Raw genomic sequence first — 15,720 nt, 5'->3', positions numbered from 1 at the left:
ATTGACAGACGATATTTACTAATGTGTTAAAGAGCCAGATTTTATAAACATTTATTGTTTAAATGAAGTGTGCCGTGTGTCAAGCGGTGAGGTCACATCAAGTTTGTGATTAGGTGATCAAATGTGTCTGTTCCTTGTTGTGCTCTTCTGACCTGTGAGGTGACTCGGGCAGCATTCCTGCTGGCATAAGCTACAGCATCTGTGATGAGAGGTGGAATTGAGGAAAGTACGTGCTCAAGCTCATCCCCATCCTGCATGCGTGTAACCAGCGCCTCCAAGGAGCGCACAAATTCCTGCCAGTGGGCATCAACCTCGGCGAGACCGGCCAAGCAACCACGCAGCACATTCAGGCAGTAGCCCATGCATGGCTTGCTGTCTACCAGGGCCTGGCACAATGGGCAGTAACGCATGCGCATTAATGCGTAGCGGCAATCGCGGCTTGCCTGGACATGGTCCGTGGTGTTGATGACCTCAACAGCAAGGTGCATTGCCTGCAGAAACGTGCGTTCCGCAAGAGAGGCATGCGACACCAGCAAGGCAAGGCGAGTCGGGGCAGTACCATAGGCTGCTGCACGGCGCCCTACTGACTGTACACACTCTTGGTAGACGGGATCGAAAGGTGCCATACGTGGCTCTACTAGTTGCTCATACACCAATGGGAAAAGTGCGTTAAAAAAACTATGAGCTGCTTCTTCTAGGTTAAGCTCCGCCCCCAGCACAAAAAGACCAACATCGGTAAAAAGTTCAGCCAGTGGAGAAGAACCACGCCTTGCAAGGTCACCATATAATTCGTTCAAGAGGTAAAATGTGTGGTTCTGTACTTCGCGCACCACTGAGTCCACAGTGTCTGGAAGAGAGACAGACAGAATAGAATGTCAGAGAAAGAGAGTTACACAACAATTAGGGGAAATAACATTAACTTGCATCAGCTGCCATCAAGCGGCATCATATGTTTTTTTATACATTATCAGTCATTTTTAATTGGTGGTTCACACCTACAAGCTCCTCTTCCTGCAATATGCAGATCTACAAGCTCCTGCCATTCTGAGACCTACAAGCTCCTGCCATCCTGAGAAATACAAGCTCCTCCTCCTACCATAATGAGCCCCATGAGCTCCTCCTCCTGCCATCCTTAAAATTATAAGTTTCTCCTCCTTCCACCCTGAGACTTATGAGCTCCTCTTTCTACACATCTGCAGAAATACTTGACTTGTTTTGGTGTGTGTAAGCACACTGGTGTGTGTGTTTGTCTTGTTGATGCTATGACTCACAGAGATATTTAGTTTCATCTTTCAAAACATCTCGACTATTTCCAGTATCACAGATAAAATTCAGCAAACACAGATTATGTTTTTCCCATTTGACCTTCCTTTCATTTTCTCCCAATTTCTTTACCATTTATTTAATTCTTGTTCATTATTCTTTCTTTAATCCTACATTTCTTTCATTCTTTCCTTTTGTTATACAATCCCCAATTCCGTCAATAATTTTCGCCGCTGACACAGCACAGCCCATTTTTGTTTCTTTTTCCTTTCCACAATCGTTTTTTTTTAATCCCTGAAAAGGTTTTGAAATTTCATCTCAAAATCACTTTGTTTGCAGTACAGGTCACCATCAGTGTGTGGAAACTGTGGTGTTTGATGTTGGGTGTGTGTTCAACAGAGTGATGTAAATCAGTCATATGATTCTTGTGGTTTAGCCAGTTTCCACTTCACATGTGTTCAAAAAGCAGGAGAAATAAAGAGATAAAAACCAAGTAAAAAAAACAATTGAAAGGACACAAGGGAACTACGCCACAAAGGCTTTGTGTGGTAAAATTATTCTTTGTTAATACACTTGTTTACAGTGTAGAAAAGTTTGACTCTTGTAGCCCGCTTGTCCATTGTACTGGCCATTTCATGATTCACAGTTTCATTACCTTCTGAGCTGATCATAGCTCCTTCCTGTTCCTGCTGAAGGTTATTGAAAGGGCAATGGAAAGTAACACCAAGTCAATTAACATAAAAAAATAGCAGCTTAAAGGGTTGGTCTAATTTGTGTTCCACCAAACAGCAATGATTAGTATAACAAGTGCCATGCAAAATAATGCATCTAGGAAGTATGTTTCCTTAAATATACTACCTCAAAAATATTTTTGAGGATGTATTAATGAAAGAGTTTCTAGATTCCAACAAAAGTTCCCAGATTTCCGGACAGGTGGATGGGCTTCTGAAAATATTCAAATCATTCCCAAATGCAAATTTTTCTTTGGCTCAAGGAAACATGCTTTGTAGCTGGGCTTCTACCATTGGTGTTGAGGTTCACCATGTACTCAAAGTTGTTACCTTAGTTCTCAGGTTTTCTGAAAATGTTGTGCAGTTCTTCAAAATATTCCAGGGTTCTTGGAAAATTCTAGATCCAGACATAGCTCATGATCCAAGCTCTTAATTTTCTGTCAAGATTTTAGTTCCTAGCTCTAGAGTCCATATTGAGTACATATTTGGCAGCTATGCATTGAAGACATTGTTCCTACATCTACAATTTGTTTCAATTACATAGTTCCTAGCTCTAGTTTCCCTGCCAGTTACATATTTCCTAGCTGAGTCCATACTTGGTAATCCTAAATCCTGATCTAGAGTGTGTTGACTATATAGTTCCTAGCTCTAGAGTACTATAATCCTTAGTGCTAGATTATGTGTTAAATTCAATAATTCCAAGCTCTATTATCAGCATTGAGCATCTAGAGCTACAGTCCCTGTCAAGTGTATAGTTTCCTACTTTAGAGCCTGTGTAAATAGTGTAGCACCATAAGCTCTAGATACTGAGACATGCCAAATTGTCCCAAGCTGGTAAAGTCAGAGTGACACTTAGAGTTTCTAGCTTTAGTGTCATAGTTAAATTCAAGTGCACTGATTCTGGATATGGAGTCTAAGTCAGGAGAGTCCAAAGCCCTAAATTCCCATTTGATTCCAGAGTCCCAATCTGTACAATCTGAATACAGAAAATATAGAAAAGGCCAAATTCTCCAAGTTCCTGCAGTAAAAACATGTTTATAGAAATGGGTTCAAAAGTTTAAATCTCAAACTCTGGTGGAGGCTATGCATGTTCTACCTACACAGAACCCTAGAAGGAAGTGTTCCAAGTAGAAACTTTTGATGAAGCCAAGAAATGGGAACTACCCCAAGGACCCTTTTTAAGACCTGTTTGCACTAAACGAAGAAATCATCCAACAGGATTAGACATCAGTTGTTCTCTAGTCTTGTGATTCTCCATTTTCTCAGCTCCATGATCCAGTTAGTTAATGAGTGCAAGTTAATTAGGAGACAGAGGAGCCACTCCACTGAGAGAGAGAGAAAATCCGTTAAGAGTTAATCACTTAATGTCCCAATTGCCCAATTCAATTACACCGAGCGCGCTCTGTTCCAACACAGGCGATGTTAATGAAACACAGCCGCTCTGACTGGGCTAGTGAAGGAGGAACAATAAGGAATCGAGTCATTAGCACCACTCTTTTCATAACGATACAAGATCTCATTTTATGTCTCTCGAACACACACAGTGATCAAACAAATGAAGTGTAGTATTCATTATGTTTGTCAGCAGGTCATCCTCATCAAAATCTGAATGAAAGCAGGATCTTTTTCCCCCCCACAACAGGTGAAGGAGGATGTGTTGTGGTGAGCTTTACAACAATTGTACATTTTTTAATTGAATAGTTAATTGATGGTTAGAATGAATGTGTGGGAATTCACAGCTGCATAGACCAATCAGGAGCTGTCATTAAAAAAATGGGGGGTTCACACTTACTAGTCAAAGAAGAATGAGTGTATGTCTGATTGTGAGCACAGCCACACTAATTCAGTTTATTCTGCTAATTTTACTTGCTATGCTCATCAGTGCTGCAGTGATCAACGGTGACACCACAGTGCATCCTTTTGTACAGCTCACACTTCAGAAATACATTCTTAATTACTGGATTTAGTGTACGTTTGTGTGCCTGAAAATACAGGGGGAAAAAAGCTGTTTTCTGTAAAGTTTGTTGCTAGTGGGAGATTGTGTGGGTGGATTTAGGAGTCAGTCTGGTGTTACAGACAGGCATTATAATCTCACACATACACAGAGAAAGAAAGCAAGAGCACGATAAAGTGCATGTGAGAGAGAGAGAGAGAGAGAGAGAGAACCTTAAGCCTGAAAGACAAATCCTTCTCTCTCAGTATTTCTTTCTGACATCCATCTCTCTTTTTGTCTCTTTCCAGTTCTCATGGTGAAAGAATGCTCTGTTTTTGAACCCTGTTATTTTGCGTGAGGAGAAGTGCAGCTCCTGACCGAGGTTACCAACTGTGTTTTCGTGTGTGTGTGAGAGACTGAGCAAGTCAATGTCGGAACTCTTGCAAAAAGATGAGGATGAGACTACAGTGCACACTATGGTGTATTAGTACCACGAGAAATTAAATATGTCAGCAAAATCTCCTACCACACACAATGAACATTCACCTGAACTCCAGGCTCATAGTAAACAAGACTTTTTAAACATATTTTTACACATTTTCTCTATAACTGTCTGTTTTTTCCAATTATAGAGTATTTTATAGTTCTGAGCTCTAGATCCATTCAGAGTAAGCACACAGTTCCTACGTAGTCTTTAGCTCTAGATTCTTGGTCAAGAATATACTTCCTAGCTCTAGAGTCCATGTCGAGTACATACAGTACTTGGTCGTTCTAGATGCTATGCTAAGAACATTTCTCCAGGGTCAATGTTGAGTACATGGTCCTCCATCTAGAATCTGTAGAACTACTACATAGTTCCTAGTTATAGCTTATTTGTCAAGTAAATATTTTGTGGCTCTACAGTCTGTGGAGAATTTAGTTCCTGAAACCAAGCTCTAAATTTTCTGTCAAGAATGTAGTTCCTAGTTCTAGAGTCCATGTCTAGTTTTCGTCATTGTTTTTCATACATTGTTCCTACATTAACAATTTGTTTCAAATACATAGTTCCTAGGTCTAGTTTCTGTCAGTAACATAGTTCCTAGATTTGGGTCTATACTTGGTAGTCCGAGATGCTGATCTAGAGTGTGTTGACTATGTAGTTCCTAGCTCTAGAGTCTATAATCCCTAGTGCTAGATTATGTGTTGAATACAATAGTTAAAAGCTCTGTAATCAACACTGAGCATTTAGGTCTACAGTCCCTCTCAAGTGCAGAGTTGCTTGGCTTTAGAGCCTGTCAAGTACATAGTATAGCATCATAAGCTCTAGAATCTGAGATATACCAAATTGTCTCAAACTGTTAAAGTCAAAGTGAAGTCTAGAATTTCTAGCTTTAGTATCTGATTCAAATTCAAAATCTCAAGCAAGTGTTCAAGTCAGGTTCTGCTTTACTATATCTAGAGCCTGAGCTGAGCCCAGACTCCTAAGACTTACATAGTCAAATTTAACTGCACTGATTCTAGAGTTGGAGTACAAATCAGTAGAGTCTATAGCCCTAAACTCCCAGTTGGTTCCAGAGTCCTAATATGTACACATATTTACTGAATATAGTAAAGTGTATAGCTCAGTATATAGTTCAGAGATATGGCTATACAGTTCAGGTCCAGACTCCAGAAAGGGATTTGGCTTTGGGATGAGCTGTTTTTTTAGCTATGCAGCATTCTTTAGTCCATTTTTATAGTGTGCCATACAGTCTGAGAAACCACATAAGCCTGTTTGAGAGTGAAGTAGTCCACAAAACCATCTGATGAGAGAGTGTTTTTGACGACATGAACATGCAGTTTGCACAGTGCTAAACTGGAAGCCATACTGGTTAGCTTCATTAGCCTTGTGAATCACATAGGCTTTAAATACAGATTCACTTCTGTGGGAAATTCCCATCTGTAAGAAATTCTCTTAGGAACATGGGACATTGCTCTCTCTTTTTCTTTCTCTCTCCCACACACATATAAAAAGACCTGCTGGCTTTTCCATATCCTGCCACAAAAAAAGTAATTAGTCTAAAATGTGAGACAATGAGACACATGCATAAATAAAGCCAGATGCAGACAGTAAGACTTAATCAAAAGCAAAGGGACAGCAAGCAGGGTGGCACATTATTGTATAAGTCATGCATGTAATGTGCTATTTATCAACATCCAAGAGGATTGTCATTAGGCCTGTCAGTGCACTACTTAACGTTGTGTCCACAGACTATAGAAATGGACAATATAAACATCCTGATAGAAATGGAGCATTGTCCCTTTTCCTGCTTGTGAAGAACAGGATTAGCAATATTAGCATTATGTGATGAGTAGAGTTAGTATTGTATGGTTAGACAATTATTAATAAGTATACAAAACAACATCTCGTTGATGCTGTTTAAACTTTGGGTTAAAATTTAGTAATTGGAAAATTTTCCATACAATGATGTTTCTATTACATGAAACATTTTTTACTTTTGAGTGGGAGATGGTGCAGCTTGTTAGCACATAGCCGGTATTTAATTCAGAAAGTGTCTGAAAACAGACACAAGCTTTAATATTTATCAAAGATATGTTGGGAAAAGGGGGGCACGGTGCCTTAGTGGTTAGCACGTTCGCCTCACACCTCCAGGGTTGGGGGTTCGATTCCCGCCTCCACCTTGTGTGTGTGGAGTTTGCATGTTCTCCCCGTGCCTCGGGGGTTTCCTCCGGGTACTCCGGTTTCCTCCCCCGGTCCAAAGACATGCATGGTAGGTTGATTGGCATCTCTGAAAAATTGTCCGTAGTGTGTGATTGCGTGAGTGAATGAGTGTGTGTGTGTGCCCTGCAATGGGTTGGCACTCCGTCCAGGGTGTATCCTGCCTTGATGCCCGATGACGCCTGAGATAGGCACAGGCTCCCCGTGACCCGAGGTAGTTCGGATAAGCGGTAGAAAATGAATGAATGAATGTATGAATGTTGGAAAAATGACTTTTAGTGTGGCTAAAGTCCCATTGTAGCATTGACTGCAAACTCTGCTTTAAAAAAAAAAGCTTCCATTATAAAAAACTATAAATATCTAGATGTTATAATGACAAACAAAACCTGAAACTGCCAAAAAACAAAGTTTAGATTTAAATTATTTAAGTTATTCACAGACAGTAAACATTCACAGCATATAACACTAGTGATATTAATTTTGCTAAACTAGCAACAATAGCACTGATGGGTTGGCAACATCATAAATATTGATGTTTTTTTTTTTTTTAAAAAAAAAAGGAATCCTCAGAGACACTGAGCATAATGTAAATTGTGAATCATTGAGAATCATTCTTGGAAAATACCAAGAAAGGAATAAATTGAGTCAAATTAAATCTGAAAGGAAACGTAGCCAAAGATACTTTGCAAAAGTTCGTTCAGGGTAGTATATATGTGTGTGTGTGTGTGCGCCTATAATGTATAAATGCACAGATCCTGATGCTACCTGAATGCCGGTGGTGACAAACACACCAAAGGGCTGCTTTTAAACATTAGCCAATTATCTTTTTGAAAAGTTCACAAGTCCTGCAAACAATAAGGATCGAACCAAATCAAATTTTAAGGCTATATAAATGTGAATGGCACCAAACAAAGCCACAGAGAAGCAATTAGCATTAGGTAATTCTGAATGTAAGCATGGCATTTAGACCTGGTCTTTTTACGATCGGATAGCTATCCGATTACAGAAAACGCATGAAGTGACCAGGTGTAAAAAGACAATTTGATTTAGCTAATTATTTTAAAATTTTTGCATTAGGTATCACCAGTAAAGTATGAACAGATTTATTTAGAAATTGTGATTTTATGGCTATAGTGTGCAGAAGCCAAGGGATAGGCTTAGAATTAGCTAGCATTAATAATCAAACTTCTTTCAGCATTTCATTACAGAGCACCTTGTAAATGCCTCAGCAATAAAATACACTACTGTGAAAGTAAAAGGACACTGCTAACCCACTCTGTTTATGTATACTGTCACCTTTTCTTTTGCATTCTGTCAGTCCTCCATGGAAACCAAACTGATTATTGTGTCTCACCTGCTGTGTTTCGGCTGCTAAAAGCCTTTTGTATCTGACTGACTGTGTTCCAAATCAAATGTCCTTCTGGATACCAAAACAGAATACCATAAAATCTTTGTGGAAACATGGACAACTAGTCACTACAACTGAACTGAATGTGTAATGCTTGTCTCATAGTTAGCAGTTGTTTGGATTTGAGTCCAATCTGTGAATTAGAAGCAACACAAAGTGACATTTGAGTGGTTAATGTGTTTCTAGCTAACATGAAAAAGCGGGTACTAGCTAAGCTCGCTAATAAATCAGAGTTGATATGGCTAGCTAGCACATAGTTGGTATTTTATTCAGCAATGTAACAACTTTGTATGAAAAAACAACTTTGTATGTGAAAACAAAGCAATTGTCAGGAACTCCAACATTTACCTCAGGTGAATCAGAAAATTACTCAGTACAGTATCTACTGTTAGCATCAACTTATACTAATTTTCACATCACATTGTGAAAACTGAAAGAAGGTTATTCATATTTAATCTTCTGGAAACACTATACCTTCACCTTGTACTCTGCATCAGCCATTTCCTGGTTAAAATTAATTAGCTAATTAAGATACCTCAGAGTTCATATAGCTAATTTATCTAACTAAATCACTAGTTGCCAACTTACTAGCACCTGATGCAATAACTCTCCTTAGCTTATCTATATAGCAAAGCTGCACAGATGTTTACTAAAGCCCCTTAGAGAAAGTGCAAGTGTGAGAGTCATGTTGGACGCACAAGTCCCGGATGAACTTGTGAGCATGTTTGTCTAATAGGTAATCAAACATGCTTTATTTGTCCTCATGAGCTTAGGGCTAAACAATAAACCATAACTGAGTGCCAACTGAAGTTAAAATCAACTAACGGTGCAAAACCACATAACAAAAACCACATGTTGAGACAGATACAGAAATAAAAGAGTATAGTGCATTAGAGATGTAAAAAGAGAAACACAGTTATACATTTACTTTTCCAGCATGTGGCAGAGCGACTTACATTATCTCATTTTTTTATACAAATTTGCAATTGAGGGTTAAGGGCCTTGCTCAGGGGCCCAACAGTGACAGCTTCGTGGGCCTGGGTTCGGACTCACAACCTTCCGATTGGCAGCCCAATACCCTACTTAACCACTAGGTTACCACACGCCCAGGTATAGAGAAACAGATATAGAAGTATAGGCGGTAAGACACAGCAAAAGACAGCTATAGAGAAAATATAAAAAGCTGAACGGAGACGTACATAAAAGAAATATGTAGAGAACCGTGCACACAGATACACCAAAAAAGATAGATAAAAAAATTAAGACAAATCTGCTGATTTTAAGAGTGAGACTGGTAGAGATAAGGAGAAAGACAAAGTAACAGAGACAGAGAAAGAAACAGATAGAGGGAGACAGAATGGCCTTTGGGTGGTAAATTACAGGTTCGTATTGTTGTTGTTAAGAGGACATTTGATTTGAGGTTAAAAGGAATGCACAACAAATGTGTGGGTGTTTACAGTCACAGAAACATCTCATCATGAGCCATTAGCCTCCCAGAATGCAACTTAAATGTCTTAAATTACCACCAATGGGCCCTGTAATACACACATCACCAGGGACTAACGTCACACAATAACACACAAGAAAAGATAGAGAAACCTTCAGGTAAAACAGTACGACCAATATCTAGAACATTCCACTTGAAAAGTCCTCAACAAGTCCTCAATAAGATGATTCATGAGCTACAAGAAACCCTTTCAGACCTGATTAAGCCAACCACAGTTTGGTCCGCCCTCTTCTAATGTCAGTCCAATTAAAATCAATCCATCCAAGAAGCAAGTTGAGACCTAGCTTGAGTCAAGCCTGATAGAAAGGGTTCTTAGATGGTCTTATCTCACTCACCTTGAACGATGGCAATATTTTGTGTGATGAGAAGCTTCAGGTTGAAGCTGAAGGTCTGCAAAAGATTCTGCATGTCCTGATGCACTGCTGTCTGGTACCGCTCCTCCACCATCCTTGTACAGCAGGTCACACTGTTGCTCAGACACACCTGAAGATCCGATCCTGTCAGAACAAGAAATTTATAAGAAAAACACTGACCAGCTCTTACTTTAATGATGTTTTCCCTAATATAGTTTTCTCTCTATAGTTAAGTTTACTGGTCTTGAGTGTGAATCAAGATCTAATCAGGCTTGTGTGTACATATGTGTTGTTTGCTCTTAAGAAGGTACATAATGCAATACACATCTTTAGCAAATCTGAACGCACGACTACTGGGTTCAAGAGAAGTGTGTACATGATGTTTTAAGATCATGTCCTAGCTATACAGTCTGAATGAATCCATAGTACTTCTGGAGTCCTAAACAGGTCCAGATTCTGTAGTATGATTTGGATCTTTATCCCTAAGCCAAAGAATCAAGTCTAGTATCCTAAGCTGCAGAGTGCAAATTCAGTCTATGATTTGTAGATCTCAAGTTAGCCCCAAGAACATTGTCCATCACTTAAAAAGGACCAACAGATAACCATTATTAAGCAGATAGTATGCCACCATTAAAAGGGGATCTATGCTGACCCATACAACAAGCTTTCCTTTCAGAAAGAACCAAAAGAACATATGAAGAGCTCTTTTCTGTACAGCATAAAAGCATACAATCAGGAGAACATCTTGTTCCTGCAGATCTCTTTGAACGATACCATCAAAGATAGCAACAACTTCATACACAACACACTCATACAGTACACTTGATACCGGCACACACTTCTCTGCATGCAGGTCAGCTGCGGGTTTAAACACGAACTGGCACACGTGTGTACTTGAAACAACAACAAAAAAATTTTGCACCAGTCAATCGTTTACCTTTTCTAAAGAGGTTTTCTATTGCTAAATATGAAATATGAATGGGTCACGTTTTTGTAGATGATCACATAGCGTCACTTTCTGGTTTTCAAATTAAATCATTTTCTTGATAATCATCTCCTCCTTGTCTCCTACTCATCCAGATAATATGAAATGTTGGGCCTCGGGCAAGGTTTTCTCTCCTGTTGAACCTCCACCCAAATGTTTCAGATTCAGGCGGATTTATTTTACAAAGCGCCACTTCGACACTGTGCTTACAAGACCCGACACGCCACGATACTCAGTGGGAAAAATGCAAACATGTTCAGGGATACAGAGAACACACTTGTTGTGAAATCATCTTTTGTAATCCATCTGATATTCAATCTGCATCTTGAGAACATCTAAAATTCATGGTGATATTTGATATGAATGTCTGTAAAACAGAGATCTAACCCCAGCCATGATCCTACCCTGTTAACCTTGAAGAATAAAAATTGTACTTTAGTATACTGCCCCAGTAGACAGATTTCACACACCGGTGTCCCTTTGGGCAATTTGTCTTTTCATTGCAGCTATGACAAGTAACCAAACCCATGATCATATCAACACCCAAGTCCCCCATACCGCATTCCAGTTGGTGCATACATTTATGGCATTTGGCAGATGCCTTCATTCAGAGTGCCTTATATTTCTCATTTACACAACTGAGCAGTTAAGGTTTAAGGGCCTTGCTTGAGGGCCCAGAGTGGCAGCTTGGTTGAACTGGGATTTAAACTTAAAACCTTCAGATTAGGAGTCCAACACCTTAACCAAAGTAGATCAACAGTGCAAACACTATTTATTTTTCTCTAATCAATTCTGTAACACACCCCAAAAACAATGGTTCAAAATCATTGTCACTGGTTAGTAAGATAGCTAGCCATTCTCCAATTGAATGTACCACCAAATCAGTGAATCGCAAAAGGCCTACACTCATTTTGAAATAGTCACTCGTAACACGACTGCGTACGTGTCGTGCTTGCTGTCAGATGGAAACTAAATGGTGCCAAACACAGACATGAAGCACTGCTTATCTAATCCTGGAGAGATGGAAGGATAAAACGAGTCAGATGGGAAAACAACCAACGCCTAAACTTCCCAAAGGTAAAGGAATTTACTGATTAAATCTTCATACTCTCACAAATAGGCTCTAAATGTAACTTGCAACAAGAGACACCTCAAAGTGGAAAAAGCAGAAAACACAAATCAATAAATAACAAAATTACGGGGTTCTAATTATCGGTACACTTACTGAAAGAAGCCGAGCTGCTGATAGGTTGGCCATTACTGTGTGTTATGACATAAGCTGATAGCTTAAATTCTAATTGTGCAATATTCATCCAGAGTGTCTTATTGGGTAGACACTATAGTTTAATGTGTGTTGTAACACTGTCCCATGTATGTGTGTGGATTATAATGTTGTCCCGCTGTACCTGCCCTAGGTGTGTTTATTATAATTTTGTCCTTTTCCTATCCCAGGTGTGTGTAGAATATAATGCAGTCCCCACTGTACCTGTTCGAGGTTTGTTCAGCACACCAGTTGTTGTGTCGATCTGCTGTAGCTGCAAAAGTTTGCGTACTCTATCACAGTTCATGGAGTTTTGTTGTGTTCTGTCAGAGAGAGCAACATGACACAAACACACTAACCACCACCAGCTCGCCATTTTAACTGTTCAGAGAGACTCCAGGTGTGATCCACTCACAGGTGATCTTCCAAATACTGCACAGGATCAGAGGAAAAACCACATTAAGGCTCAGGATAACTCCAGTGAAACTTTCACTACGTCACTGTTCATTTAGCTTTAGACCATTTTCAGAAGCAGCACATTAAATTATTCAATAAATCTTTAAAAACACGACTCATGAATCCTTTAATAAACATTTAAATAATACATTTAAATATATTCTTGAAGGTGATTCATTAAATCGCAAAAAAAAAAATTATTCTATAAATCTTCATAATTGACTAAAACCTAAATCAAACATATCACAAAAACACCATCATCCTAAATGAATCGTATTAAACCTCAGTAAATTCACTAAACATCTAAATATTAAAATGACTCATTGAACCAGCAAATGATTCACTAGACATCAGAAATTATAGTAAACCTTAAATAGCAAATGTTTTGATATTTCAAACTAACATCCAAGAGAGCCTTCAAAATCTTCTAAGAAGTCATTAAATCTTTTTGTTTAAGTACACCTCAAAAATGCTTTATTTCAACTCCTAAATCTCTAGTGCCCACTTTAGAGCTCAGGAAATACATCTGAACTGCAAATGAACCATTTTCAAACACTTTGAAATAATAGAAGCTGTTTTACAACTTGATCATTTAAACTTTATTTAAAACTGAAAAAAAAATAATAATAATTTTTACTCCAAAATCACTTCCTTAATTTCTAACATCATAAAGCTCACAATGAAATTTTCATGAATAACTCATTTTAAAAAACAAACAAACTTGAAACCATATCAAAAGCTGCTTTAAGAGCTTGGAAATCACATGCTTTAATCCTACTTTAATACAAAAAAAAACATCAAAAATTCAATCAAATTTTAGAAGTTTAAATATCAGCAAACCTTGCTGGAGTCTCAGGAATGTTTAGTAAAATAACAGTAGTTTTACTACTAAAGGACAGAAAATCAGGACTATACCTCAGCTGATGTGCATTAAGTCTCACAAAGTGCAGAAACAACCAACTCACACAGACACAGCTTTACTGGAGCTGTCAAAGCAACATGGGCGGTGTCCAGGAATTGTATCCGCCTCCTCCAGCTCCTCCACACCTTCTCACAGTGACATCATTTCATTCACACACACACACTACAGTGTAGTTCAGGGCCTCCAACACACACACACACACACACACACACACACTACAGTGTAGTTCAGGGCCTCCAAAACAAACACACACACACACACAGAGAGCTTTGAACATTGCTCTTTTCTGAAATCGGCCACTGATCCTGTATAAAAAAGTAAATAGATTATAAAAGTTCACTCAGCCTCTCTCTATAATCCTCAGGGCTGTAACGAGCCTTAATCAGCTGCTGCTTCTTAAATCAAGGGTCATTAAAACCAACGACAAATCTCTTAGTCCAGCTGTTCAACTTCCTAAAGACCACCGCGGCCCCTAGTGGTCAGAGGAGAAAGTACAGAAGAGAAAGAAACGGCCCAGTAGAGGAAGAAGGAGACAGAAAGGTAAAGATGGAAAGAGGAAGAAAGGGACAAAGAAAGGAAGGGGGAAAAAAGGAGGGGGGAGATAAAGTACAAAAAGAGGAAGGATGAAAAAACAGAAAATGAGTTGGGGGGAACATTGGGGGGAAAGCAAGGAAGGAAATTACATAAGGCTAAAAGTAAGGAAAGAAATTACATAAGTAAAGGAAGTAAGGAAGGAAATTACATAAGGCTAAAGGAAGGAAATTACATATGGCTAAAGGAAGTAAGGAAAGAAATTACACAAGGCTAAAGGAAGTAAAGAAAGAAATTACATAAGGCTAATGGAAGTAAGGAAAGAAATTATACAAGGCTAATGGAAGTAAGGAAAGAAATTACATAAGGCTAAAGGAAGTAAAGGAAGGGAGTATAGAAGGCTAAAGGAAGTAAGGAAAGAAATTACATAAGCTAAAGGAAGTAAGAAAGGAAATTACATAAGGCTAATTGAAGAAAGGAAGGACGTACTTGTATGGGAAGAAGCAAGGAAGGAAAAACAGGGAGGCAGCAAGAAAGGAAGTTATTACATTTACAGCATTTAGCAGAAACTCTTATCCAGAGTGACTTACATTGTCTTATTTCAGTTTATACACCTGAGCAATTGAGGGTTAAGGGCCTTGCTCAGGGGCCCTGCAGTGGCAACTTGGTGGACCTGGGACTCGAGCCAATGATCTTCCGATCAGTAGTCGAACACCTTAACCACTGAGCTACCACATCCCATATTACATACGTATGAAGGATTTAGTAAGAAAGTAGGCAAAGAAAGGATGAGTAAGTAAAGAAGAAAGCAAGGAAGGAAAGAAATGGATCAAAAAAAAAGAAGAGAGGGAAAATGAAAAAGAAAATAGACAAGAGAATTGAAAGAGCTTGAATGTTCATTGAATCAGACACCCTGGAGGGTTCAGAAAGATCCTTAATAAGGGTACACTTGATTTGAAACAAAGCCATTTAAATGCAGCTTCTGAGGGCCGTGGTTGGGACCAGATTATGTTTTATTGTACTGATTTAAAGAGAAAAGTTGTTTGGATGATGAATTGATGAATAAACCTTCTTCCAGAGTGTGTATAGATGTTGGTCATCCAAACCTTACATACACGAATCCCTTCATTTACAGGTGTGCTTTTGGAACACAGCCAATAAGCCATCCAAGTGTGTTTAGTACTGTTCAAAAGGGCAGCAGTTTATTAGGTTCAATTTGGAACAAAGCCATTATGCTTTTATAGTAATCCCTTCTGGAGTTGAGTCTCATGTTTGTGTAAAAGCAGTAAAATCGTGTTTTGGTGATATGCTAATGTTAGGGTTTTTTTTTTTTTAATTTTCCCCCTTAGAAAACTCCCTGTATTGACAATAACAAGCAATTGCTACCAGTGAAGAGACAATTACTTTTTATACAGTATATGTACTCATGAAACCCTTCATGTGAATGGACAAGGGCTTTGGCTGAATGAATGTTCTGAGGTCACACAATGAGTCTTATCCAAAATTACTGAAAATCACCAAATAAATAAATGAATAAAATAACTGCAAACCTCCAAATAATAAATCCTAGAGATACCGACTGCATGAGGATCATTATTTTGTCACTGAACATATTGCAGTGATCAAAGGCTGAGCCACCGGCAGAGAGCAAAAAAAACTACTCGCTGGCCCT

At 38.8% G+C, this 15,720-nt stretch overlaps 1 protein-coding gene across 2 annotated transcripts in view; it reads right to left on the bottom strand.

The window, feature by feature from the left end:
• Nucleotides 1-13,563, bottom strand: part of gpc5a (glypican 5a) — a 72,824-nt gene extending 59,261 nt beyond the window's left edge. The window contains exons 1-4 of one of the 2 annotated variants that reach the window (XM_060860753.1): nt 13,511-13,563; nt 12,365-12,571; nt 9,876-10,037; nt 153-847 (exon numbers count right to left, since the gene is read on the bottom strand). In XM_060860753.1, coding sequence (XP_060716736.1) covers nt 153-847; nt 9,876-10,037; nt 12,365-12,515 — 1,008 coding nt within the window. In that variant the 5' untranslated portion in view covers nt 12,516-12,571; nt 13,511-13,563. Of the gene's footprint in view, nt 1-152; nt 848-9,875; nt 10,038-12,364; nt 12,572-13,435 lie in introns of both variants that reach the window. The other variant, XM_060860754.1, reaches the window with a different exon arrangement.
• Between the last annotated feature and the right edge of the window lie 2,157 nt (nt 13,564-15,720).

This window comes from Tachysurus vachellii, chromosome 24, assembly GCF_030014155.1.
Source record: "Tachysurus vachellii isolate PV-2020 chromosome 24, HZAU_Pvac_v1, whole genome shotgun sequence".
NCBI lineage: Eukaryota > Metazoa > Chordata > Actinopteri > Siluriformes > Bagridae > Tachysurus > Tachysurus vachellii.
Note: the sequence above shows the minus strand (reverse complement) of the source record. Positions and strands in the feature narration are given on the sequence as shown.